This window comes from Anoplopoma fimbria, chromosome 4 (assembly GCF_027596085.1).
Source record: "Anoplopoma fimbria isolate UVic2021 breed Golden Eagle Sablefish chromosome 4, Afim_UVic_2022, whole genome shotgun sequence".
Classification (NCBI taxonomy): Eukaryota; Metazoa; Chordata; class Actinopteri; order Perciformes; family Anoplopomatidae; genus Anoplopoma; species Anoplopoma fimbria.
The window spans coordinates 25,220,782-25,233,355 of record NC_072452.1 but is presented as its reverse complement, the minus strand read 5'-3'; the positions used below and the strand labels follow the sequence as shown (position 1 = coordinate 25,233,355).

Genomic DNA, 12,574 nt, shown 5'->3' with positions numbered 1-12,574 from the left:
ATAAGTGTGCGGCTACAGTAGACTGTGACTCACACTGCCAGCCTGTCCTCCATGACAGTTAATGAGCTGTCGCCTCTTCCTCCTTCCCGTCTTTTTCTGCTTCACCCCCGTCTTCTGTCTTTATTGGAAAGCTATAAAGCCAAACCGTCTCTCTCTCCTTCTCTGGGTGGTTATTAAACGAACTGCTGTGGCAGAAAAGGAGGGAGAGAAGGTTTAAAGCAGAGGAGGGGGGGTATTAGCTTCTCCTCCTCCTCAAGTTATTTTTTTTCTTCTTTGCATCACGTGCTGAGAGGGACGTCAAACGAAGACAAATTATGATATCCCTCCGCTCGCCTCCCTCCTGCCACGGAGCCAGAGAGACTTTGAAGGGAGGATTTTGAACAAAGCCGGGATGCAGAGGAAGATGTGTCGGAGGACTTGAGTTAGGCCTGGAAAGCCATTCTGAGAGGGAAAAAAACACACACAGTGATAATGTAACACCAGCTGGTTTACGGATAAACCCTCTGATGTACTCAGACATATCAGAGCTTGTGCTCACCGGGTTTGTTGAGCCCTTATACATCAGAGAGAAGCAGTCTGATGGTTCAGCTGAGGTGATTATTTACCAGGAAGCGTCTAGAGCCCATTTATCTTTAAGTGCATCCACACCGGGCTGCAACCTCCGGGTCCGAAAGTCCATACTGAAGTGTCTTAAAGCTGCATTCTCTCTAGTGTCCATCAGGGGGCGACTCCTCTGGTTGTATAGAAGTCTATGAGAAAATGACTCTACTTCTCTCTTGATTTATTCCCTCAGTAAACATTGTAAACATGAGTTTATGGTCTCAATCTCTAGTTTCAAGTCTTCTTCAATACAGCATGATGTTCATTTAGTAAATGATGCTCCATTTAGAGTCAAACAGACCATAAAGCAGGGGATGCTTTAGGGCGGGGCTACACACTGATTGGCAGTCAGCTGTTACGTTTTGGTTGCCTAAAAATGTCTTATTCAGCATTCGGTTGTACTTAGCTCCACCCTCTTGTGTCACTTCCAGTTTTACCCCCAGTTTGTTTCAACTCCAAGAGTAAATAAAGGGGACCGTGATATTCAATTCTTGGAGGTAAATGAAGGAAATAAGTTCATTTAAGTTAAGCCAACCATATCCACATCAGTGATCCTTTGGCTGCTGGTTAGCAGAGGCTAAATTATCATTCGCACTTTTCTCTCCATCTCTGAAAGACTACACCAATGTTGCAAGATTTTTCTTTTTTCTTGGGTTCTTTTGCATTGTCAGGCAGCCGTTGTCAATGCTTGAATCTTTCTGCAGGATAGTTATAGACAGCCAAAGATGTACACGCCCTCAGATTCTCCTCATAATGGGTGCTTGGTTTCTCTATCATCATTAGGTTTCCATAGTTCCCATAGTTCAAGCATCACTTACCTTTGAGGTAATTGAACCTCTAATCTTGGCAGTTTAAGTGTCTCACTCTGTTCATTCAGCAACTATGTCTCTTTATCTGCAGCCAGTTTTCCTTTAGAAGCAAACCTGGTTGATTTAATGTCTGAACTTTTTTGCCCTTCCATCTTTATTACCTCACGCAGTCCTGTGAGTAATCTATTGTTTGTTCTAATTAGATGCTGTACATGTAAGTCACGTATAGGGAGCGACCGCCTACGGCTACTTTTAATGATTTTTTCCCTCTCAGCCGTGCATCTTCAACCCTATGATTCTACTCTATGGCTTAACCACAGTTGCGTCCTTGTGTGTATGTGTGTGCGTCTGTTTGTGTGAGTGTGTGTGTATATGACGCTTAGATAATATTCCTCCCCTGTGGCCTCCAGCAGTCCTTAGACTGTGACAGGGAGAGTAATTGGCCATCAAAGTAATCCAGACCTCTTCCTTCATTCCCCGCTAGCCGCCGGCCAGTGGAATTAGACACCGAATTTAGCCAGGGACATTAAACGCAACCTCTGTGTCCAAGTTATGTGTGTGTGTGTGTGTGTGTGTGTGTGTGTTTGACCTTAAGTTACGTGAACATGTATGATAATATAACTGGGATGCAGCCTCTTGAATTCATACCCTCTGTAATCCAGCACAAATACCATCATGTAACACAAATTGTCTGATGAAGAGTAAAATAGGTATAATAGGATTACTGTGATTGCATTACAAATAGTTAGCTAAAAATTTCATGCAGCGATCTAATTATTTCCTAGACAAAAAGACCCAGACGGAGCCTCTTTCTACATATTTCTACATATTTTATAAACATGGAAAAGTGCAGAGTTGCATTTTGGGACTGGCCTGCTTGTGTATGAGTTATTATGATAAAGCATTAATGAATCTTTGCAAAAAACAGTGGATTAAGTGCGTTTACATAAAGGGATGAGAAAACACTTTGTGAGTGGTTTTATAGTTGCTGCTCATTATGCATTATGGCCCTTTAACGGTCAGATAAGTGCTGAGAAGAAAGGAAAACAACAACAAGAAGTACTCAGAGGTTTTCTGGGCAAGGTCGGAGGAAATGTGTTTTTAAAACAGAATTTTCATTACTTTCACTTTAAAACATGCAGAATAATTTAGTAAAAAGGCGTTCTTAAAAGGTTCCTCGGTTCCTTCCTTGCTTTGAAGTTCTCCTCGGCCAACAGATAGAAACCTTGTAAACACCTACTGTAAGGGAGTATGGGTTGTCTCTGTCATCATCTGACCAGCGAGCACCTGGATGAGAGGAGTTTAGAGGTAACTCGATGTGATTTAAAGCCAATAAGATGTCCGCTGGCTGACAGATGAGAGCCCCGGCTGTCTGCTCGGCCGTCCTCCTCCTCTTCACTGCAACTCCACTCCTGTCCGCCAAGTAATCGCATTTTGTGTCTGTACAACCTGGTAATGCGGCGAATCGATGGAGCGGCCGCAAAAGGTCCCCAACGCTATTTACTTCCACTTCGACTCATCTGAAAACAACCTTGAACGCAGCGTATAATCTCTGGCAGAAGGAGTGAGAGGGGGGGACTATTTCTTGTCATTATGAATTCCTTTGAAATGACACTCTGTGTTTGACCGACAGCTCTTCTTCAGTCTCAAAGGGGAGCTGGAATTGAGTTTCTCCTCTCTGGTTTTCTTAAGTTGTAATGAGACCTTTACAGCGACTCTTGAACAAACTGTTGTGAGGCGTTCGGACACCGTCGGAGAATTTAATCCTTTCACTTTGGTTACTTTCTGCAGTCTGACATCCACTCACTTTAGCTTCAGCCTTCTCTGCTGCTTTAATATCCGCTCACGCAGGGATTGAAACACACCGACACACAATCCACATCAGCTCAGTTCAAATGCACGAAAACAAGAAATACAATAAAAGGTTGAACTGATCTGAAAGAATGTCACATATAGGTTTATCGTATTATGGAATGTTGGAATCTGTTTCACACAATTTTCAGAAGCTTTTATCTCGGCTCAGAGGGGAGGATTTCAAGAATCCTGGTTTCATACTTCTCTATATGTATTTTTCAGCAATTTCAAATAGGTCTGGTGCTCATGGATGGCTTTTTTAAAGCCGTTGTTGAAACCAGAAAAGCAGCAATAAATCGCAGAGCTGCATTAAACAGCATCTTTATATCACGAATGGATTAAATGATTATGTGTGAGATGAAAGAGACCAGAGAGAAATATTAGCAGCTCTGCAGTTCTTCTCAGCTTTTTGGAGTATTTGAACATCTTTCAACTTCTTTTTTTATTGTTATTTTTACAGCCTGCAAATGTATTTGTGGTTGTGTTTTAAGTAATAAACCTCAGGTGAATCCACTGAACACTACCTGACGTATTTCGTAGTGAATTACTTTCGCTTTTGCTGGGAGGAGGTCAGAGTGGTTGATGGGTCGAAAAAACATATGAACCAGGTAGTTTTGTTGCGTTTTTCCTTTGTTTCCTCTTACAATGTTTACAATGTTTTTCACAATGTTTGAAACTGCGATGGTAATCTCTACCGTCACACCTTTACTGTAATTTAGTTGTATGGGAATGTAATCTGCAGGGGACAGGATTGAAATGTCATCGATGTAATTGGATGTCCAATTAGCCATCTATTTGCTAACATGTTCACTTTAACTGCTACATAAGGTGATAATCTGTCAGTGTTGTGCTACAGCTTCCCCCAAGTGGCTGAAAAACAAATCAATGTAGCTTGAAATTGACATATTTCTTCAATCGACATGAACTGCTCCTCGCAACCAGCGGAGCAAACTAAGCCCTCTTCACCACGGCAAACATCCAGCACAAACACAATGTCACACTGATTAATGAGGTGAAAACAAACTGTCGGTTTAGATGTCAAGATCAAGAATGATTCTGTGACGGATAATCAAAACCAGCATAATGTTTACAACATTAAAGCTCTGAAGAAAATTCAGTCTGTGTTTGGTTCCAACTTCTTTATGCGTTTCATTGGTTTAAAAACGCTTTCTGAAGAAATCTAACTCCTCGGTCTCTTTCCCTCTCTTTCCCTCTCTTTCCCTCTCTTTCCCTCTCTTTCCCTCTCTGCAGGTCCTCCGGTGAACGTAACCTGCAACATTTTTATCAACAGTTTTGGGTCCATCGCTGAGACAACAATGGTAAGCTCACTTATTATTTATATGACTTTGTGATACACCTCAATGTGTAGATTTATTAGTATTTATACCTCATACAGTTTTTTATTTCCTTTGAAAATGTGAAAGCCTTCTGCCCTCTGAGTGTTTAGAAATGCCTCCGCCTCATTGAGCTTCTCTCTCATTTCAAACACTTCATTTGAAAGAGGGCATCACCGCCGCGGCCATTTGCATAACAACGCGGCGGCCCTGCTGCTGCTGCTGTCGTGCCTGTTTGCGAGCAATGAGGGGAAATTTACGCTCATTCATTACACAGAAAATCCATTAGTGTTAATATAACGGAACCATCAGCCGTCGCAGAGCAACAAGGCCCAAAGCAGATATGGTCACACTCAACTGTACTGTGTGTGTGTGTGTGTGTGTGTGTGTGTGTGTGTGTGTGTGTGTGTGTGTGTGTGTGTGTGTGTGTGTGTGTGTGTGTGTGTGATAAAGAATGTGAACTGTGTAAACCCTCTGCTGGGTCGCAGCAAACAATAAAGACGAGGAGGTTATGTCATCGGTGGTGTTTCTAAAACTGGTCTAGAACCTTGTGTACAGTTACACAATAAATACACGTGGTGTATTTATACGGGGGGTTCCGGATACTTTATTCTGCCTTTACAGCAACATGATCGCATCCCTATTTATGGGGCATTTTGACAAAGGAGGATTGAGCATAGTTAGCGTGTGTAATTAACGTGAAACGGTCATGGTTAAAGTTGTAAGATGTAATTAACATTTCATCCACTTGTAACATTGCATAAGCTACGTCGTTTAGCATCGCATGACATTAAGTTTTCATTAAAAATGACATAACTTCTGGTATCACACGGGACATGAACACTGGTCCCAGGAGTGAAAGTCCTTTATTAGTTCGCCCCAAGCCTCTGTGTTTGATCTTTCTATTTGGAGTGAGGCCAGACTTTTATACTACATGACTTTTTTTAAATCAAATTATAGAAAATAAACCAGGACTGTGTGAGTGTAGTTTAATAAGATTTGATTGATGAAAGAAGCAAACAAACACACAGCAGTTATCCGATTCAGAATCTGATTCTTTCTTTTATTAAATCCTTCAACAGTCACATTTCACTTCAAACATGAAAAGAAAACACAAATCTCAGAAACATCCCATGTTAGATATCCAGTACCTCTCTGAATTTGGGGAGGAGAAAGAAGGAAGCATTGAAGTAGAAAAAAGGAGAGAAGGTGTCAAGTGCATGGAGGGAAATTCACACAAACAGAGGAACAAAGGGAGGTAAAAAAAAGAGGAAGAAGGGAAGAAATGGAAAAGATGTAAAATAAAGAAACACAGGCTCTTCTAGAGGAAGGGAGGATATCCTGAGCTAAACCTCCCAGTACACACTAACACACACATCGCAGCGCTAAAACTGCTGCCTGCTGCAGATCCTCGTCATGCAGAACAAACTCCTGATTTTTTTTCCGTCCTTAAGAGTCCGAATCGATCGACAACCGAGGAGGAAGGGAGAGAAGGAGGGATGAAGGAGGGAGTAAGATGAAACAAAGGGGGATGACTGAGGGGAGAGGCTAATACTCTTAATGTTTGTTGTCTAGAAAAGCTAATCGCACGGCTCTAGAGAAGGTCTGCTGGTCAGTCGGTCACCTCTTGGTCTCATGATGGACCAACGCTGGTCCCCAGAGGATGAACCCTGACTCATTTGGTGAATCCCTGACTCCCTGACATTAGCGCCACCAGCAGGTCAAAGTTTTCACTTATCCTGTGAAATATCTCATCATCTGGATGAGTTGGAATTTGTCTTTTGACATTAATGGTTCCCAAACACGTTATCTCTTTAAACTCGTCAAATATAGCCGCTTGGTTTGTGGCCCTATGATGCTGTACGTTCCCATTTGGAGACAGTTTTGGAATACTTTGGTAGGTTTTCGGGAAAAGATCATGGTTAGGTTTAAAATGATTAACTCCCAATAGTTTAATTCATAGGTTTTGTTACAAAATATGAAAAAATAAGTTGTTGACTTTCACACGGGACATGAACAGCGGTCTCCTGGGTGAAAGTGCTGTGTTTGTTCTTTTCCAGATTGACTGCCATGAACTTTGGTTATATTTCTTTTCCTGATTTTCAGATTTTTTTCTGTCAAACTGCTCCTTGTTGGAATCGCTGCTCTCAGAAGGTTTTGTCTGATGTAACATCTCTTTACCCCTGTGAAAAAAAACCCTGTCAGAACTCAGATGTCATGGGCTCGTCTGTCCATCACAGCCTGTCACAGACACACAGCGACACATCAGTCAAGTTGAACCCCTTGGTGCTGAGGCTGGAGACCACAGTCGCTGTCGCTGCTCTAATCTCTCGGGAGGTGGATTAGAAACACAGAGATAATTGGATTCATCCGGTTTTTATCAAACCAGGAAATCTATTTCAAAGCTCTGGAGACGACGCAGAGCGAGCCGGAGGCCGTTTTTGGTTGCAGTGTGTGGCTCTCGCTTTGAGCTCGGACTACAATATCCCTCCATCCTCACACACACACACACACACACACACACACACACACACACACACACACACACACACACACACACACACACACACACACACACACTCACACACACATTACTGCTGTAGCCGGAGCACACAGTGATAGATGGAGTCAGTAGAATGGCGCAGTGCGTGTTAAAGTCCCGGTGGTACACGGCTTTATTCCTGTTTCAGCGCTCTCCCCGCTCGCTTGCTCACTCTTTCTCTCTCTCTCTCTCTCTCTCTTCCACACACACACACACACACACACACACACACGCAACCCCTTGTCTCACTCTTCATCCCACTCTACCACTCGTTTCCTCCCTCCCTCTCATCCTCTCCTTGTGAGAACAGACTTGTCCTCACACCAGCTGTTAAACACGCACTTGAACCTCAAACACACCATTCTGCTTCATTCATTAAACAACACACACACACACACACACACACACACACACACACACACACACACACACACACACACACACACACACACACACACACACACACATATCACATGTGGATCAAAGTGACAAAAACATATATATCCACTGTACCATTATTTATAAAGAATTTAAAGGACATTGAATACTGATAAAAAGAACTAGGAGAATAACAACAAAGAAGTACTTATCCTAAAAACTATTTCATTAAATTATTGTTATTATTGATAGGCTGAATACTCAAACAAATATTTTAAAAAATTTGCCTTAATGTGTATATTGACATGAACTTGTATTATCTTGTTAATTCTTTGGTAGTAAACGATAACATTATCAGGTTTCGACTCCATAATTCACTTAATCAATAATTATACAGTTCCTCCATAGGGCAATTTGTATGATTATTGTTTTTTTAAATATATTTACAAAACCTTTAGGTTACATATAAGATGTATAGTAAAGATTTGCAGTATCATTTTGTACTGTACTTCTTTCACCACAGAGCTCTCTGACTCTTTATACTTCACACAAACCTCCATCACTTTATGTCCCGTTGTCACCTCTCTCTCTCTCTCTCTCTCTCTCTCTCTCTCTATCTCTCTCTCTCTCTCTCTCTCTCTATGAACAGGCTTTACACTGCCTTACTTGAAGTGTAGTCTCAGTTTCATCTCTCTCTCTCTCTCTTTCCCTGTATAGCCATCACTCTTTCTCTCCATCTATCGCAGTTGAGTCTCCCTTAAAGGAAAACCCATTGTGAATGTTATCAGCCCTTTTAATGGCCGTTATCAGTTGTTATCACTACTATTCCAATTTCTCAGACGCCAAACAGAACCTACCAACACGCTGTGAAACGGTCACAGTTTTAAACTTGTGGTAAACATTGTGAGATGGAACGAAACTACTTGGAAAATAAAATCATAGTTTGGATTTACATAACTACATAACTTAATTGACATTAAATTAACTCAAATGATGTTGTAAGCTAAGTTAAGTTCTGTATATAAGTTAAGAACGTTGTTAAGATAAGTCAATGTTGACTTTTGGTTTCACACAGGACACAAACGGGGGCCTCCTGTGTGAAAGTCTTGTGTTTGTTTGACCCATCCATCTATCCCGTTCGGACTTTGCGTATTGTGATGAAAACTCCAGCCCTCCCATCGTCCTCTGTTTCTTCTTCTTCTCTTCTACCTCGTCTTTCTATAACACTACCATTACTGTCACTAGAAGAAGAACAACAGGCGTATTGTTACAGCTTTAATGGCCTTTCAAGTTACATAGAAATCTCAAACAAAAAGACACATTTGACAATAATTCTGCCATGTGAGTGTCAATAATTGTATAATTGGACCTTTATTTGAACATAAGCATTATATCTGCATTGGATCTCTGCAGCTCTACAGTCAGTTGTGCTCTTGATCCAGCACTATTTTAATCTCACAATTCTAGTCCAACTATCAAATGTCTCAGAGCAGAAAACCACCTTCATTTTCTGGGTGTTTAATTGCTGCAATATGTCTTGATGACACATAAATCTCTTTTTGTCAAACTGGTGTGTGATTTCATCTGAAGAAACAGGTGTTTTTTTTATACTGAACTCTTGCATCATACTGCAGCTTTGACAGACCAGGTTTAATTGCATCAGTGTTGAAACGGTCAAACGTCTCATTTATCAAAATCACCTCCGGATCCAGAGAGTACTTTGCTGTTGTGAATTGATTTGACATCCCACCGTGCTGCTGCTGCTCCTGGTGGTGTCGGGGCTTATTTTGAGGCCACACAGTAAAAAAACAGCATCTTTCTCTCTCAACACGATGTTGTCTGAGCTGAGCAGATGTGCCACCATAATGTGCGAGCCTCCGTAACCTCCTACCTCTCCTCCCTACCTGAGCGCCATCCAGGGAGCCGGCAGGATGTTATGACAGGCGTGGAATTAGAATATGGCCGCTGCTGTTTCTCTAGTTTTGCTTGTTGTTGTCGGAGGAGAAAGAAGAAGAAGAAGAAGAGGGGGAGGTAGATTGCAGTCTTTCATGCGTGGTTTACTGCCTGAGTTTAATACATGCTGAAATGAGTGCGGAATTGTGTAAGTACAGCGTTTCCTCTGTTAATGGTTTCATGGCAGCGTGGCGGTGGTGGATCGGAAAATTTCAGCGCAGCACTTAACGGTCCAACAGCCTTATGTCAGGATATTAAACCGGGAGTGTGAACCTACAGACTTTTACTGCACATCCTGCAGCACTTTCCCTCCGTCCTCAGGGGGCGGAATTGTCAACAACATGTCCGTCCATTCACTACAATTCTAAATCATTCCCTGATATCATTTATATGCACCAGTAAATTACTTTCACCTCATTTGAATTCTAGTATGCTGCACCGTCCATTGCCCCTCTCAGTTTATTGCACTAGATGTGCATCTATCTGCAGCCACGAGGAGCCTCTGACCCGTGAAGCTGGCGTTTTATCAGCTGAATGACAGCCGCAAGATGGGCAGTTTTTTCCATGAAACTATCTGTTGTTTCTAAATTGGCTTCTGAAGCATTTCAAAGTAAAATATCAATGTGTTTAATAGACAAACCAGGGGTATGTCGACTGTGGATGTTTTTGCATTCGGTAAGAGCAGCTGATGTAGTAAATGGAGGGCCCGTTTTTATGGGTATGATGACAAGTATAACAAGCGTGAAGGGAAGGTGGGACGTAAGTGGTGGATGGATCAAACAAACAACATATATACCCAGGAGACCGCTGTCCGTGTCCCGTGTAATATCTAAAGTAAATGGATATTACACATGTTACGTAATTCTGTTATGTTAATTGACGTAGGATAGTCCGCAAATGCATTTGTTATTTATTTACGATACTTACTTTGTTATGGTCGTCGTTACTTTAAGTTTTTACATCACATCAACACGTTACGTTGTTGCGTCACGTTGTTGCGTCACGTTGTTGCGTTACGTTGTTGCGTTACGTTGTTGCGTTACATTGTTGCACAAACCCTTATGTTTTTTAAAAATGTTGTTGCTTTTGAGATTGAGACCATAAACTCATGTTTACAATGTTTACTGAGGGAATAAATCAAGAGTCATTTTCTCATAGACTTCTATACGTTAAGACTTCTATTTGCAACCGGAGGAGTCGCCCTCTGCTGGTCAGTCTAGAGAATGCAAGTTTCTGGACACTTACGCATCGGCTTCACTCGGCAGACCTGGAGGTATTAATGTAGGTCTCTGACGTAAGGCAGGTGTAGCTGCATGATGATGGAGTATCTTAAACATAAAGAACAACCCCTGATGAGTTCCGTAACAACACAACAATTAGCTGTAAAAAGTCAGACTCGAGTGACCGCTGGAATCATAATCATCTTTGTGTTTAGCGACTCCTTTAAGGTCACTTCCCCTCAATTTCTGCCCTTTCCAAGCCGGTGTCAAACGGCAGGCGGGTGCATGACTGATGATGCTGGCGTTGGCCTCGCTCTTCTCCTCTGTATCCCCCTCGTTTCTCCACCAACAGACGCTCCTCATCTCTGCTCCATTTCAGGCTCTTTATCACATCCTCCAGCCGAAGAAAAGGCGACTCCTTCTCGAAAGGTCAAGCTCATTTGTTTCATGTGAGATATTCTGTCTAATAAGCAGTGATGAACGGCGAATGGGTCTCACTGAAGCTGATTGCCATGTGACTGTATTTCACACACACACACACACACACACACACACACACACACACACACACACACACACACACACACACACACACACACACACACACACACACACACACACACACACACACATGCAGCATTAAGGCTGATTGCTCCTTTAAATGCCACCCGTTGGGGCTGCTGGCATGGCCGTGCCTCGTCCTGACGATGCGTTTCTGCTACGCCACGCAGTTTAATGATGGCTCCAGCCTGGCCGAAGTGGCCGAGCTCCATTCTCTGAGAATAATTGACAATTAGAGGGATGGAGGGGCGAGCTAAATGCCACCCTACGCCGAATAAAGACACTCCATCTCAGATTGTGAAGCGGGGACTGGAGATCAGGCGGTGGAGGTTTTACAATAAAGCTCTGACGGAGCAACAGTTCATATTTTCTACCTGGAATCGACTCTTAATTCCAACGTGTAACCCTCAGAGCAACCTTTGGAAGAGATGATGGAGGAGCACATAGAATGTCACATACAAATTAGTGTCCTCTTGCAGTTTTGGGAATAATTACTGACTGTCAAAGTCTGAATCACAAGATTTTCCAGTTTCATATATTGTGTAATTTAAAGCTGAGGGTAGGCAACTTTGACCACTGTAACACTTTTTACTGTATAATTACCGGCAGCAATAACATTTATGGAATATCTTTTGTATCACAAGAATACAGCATCTCACTGTAATCAAAGCATACAGTAATGTGATGTAATAAATACAAAAATACAGAATGTTACTGGCAGCAGTTTCACCAACAAAAATACAGACTTATTGTAATCAAAATGTTCAGTCATTTGTCAGCAGTAAGCAGTAAATTACTGAGAAAAGAAACACTTGACCGTTGGGATAATGGGAGCAAGCATTATGACTCCCATAATGCATTGCTTTCACAGCTAAATATAAGCATAAAACAGCAGGTCACTGTAAGAATGCCACTGTAGATTTACATCAAAGTATTATGTTGTAGATTTTGAAAAACTCCCTCAAAACACATGACTTCTGCTGGAGGACGAGTCCAACGTGATCTCATCCATACTCATCATATTTCAGCTTGGGCAGATCTGTAGATGTATTGATCTTTCAGTTAAACAGCAGAGGTTGGAGGTTCATCACTGCGCTGTAGTCTGGATTTAACCTCCATCGACTCAGATTCCAGCTGGATGAAAAACCTTTAAATCCCAGACTGAACTCTGGATCTCTGAATCTTTGATTTGGATCAGTAAAGTCAAAAGTCAAACATTTGACTACAGTCTTATTTGAACAGGATCTACTGTATATATGGAGGGTTTGTCTCAGAACAACTGACAAAAAGATGTATTCACTAAACTTTCATGAAACAGATTTG

General features: G+C 41.9%; 1 protein-coding gene across 1 annotated transcript in view; it reads left to right on the top strand.

The window, feature by feature from the left end:
• Positions 1-12,574, top strand: part of glra1 (glycine receptor, alpha 1) — a 114,109-nt gene that overhangs the window by 57,515 nt on the left and 44,020 nt on the right. The window contains 1 exon segment of the mRNA XM_054597150.1: positions 4,515-4,582. Within this exon segment, the coding sequence (XP_054453125.1) occupies positions 4,515-4,582 (68 nt within the window).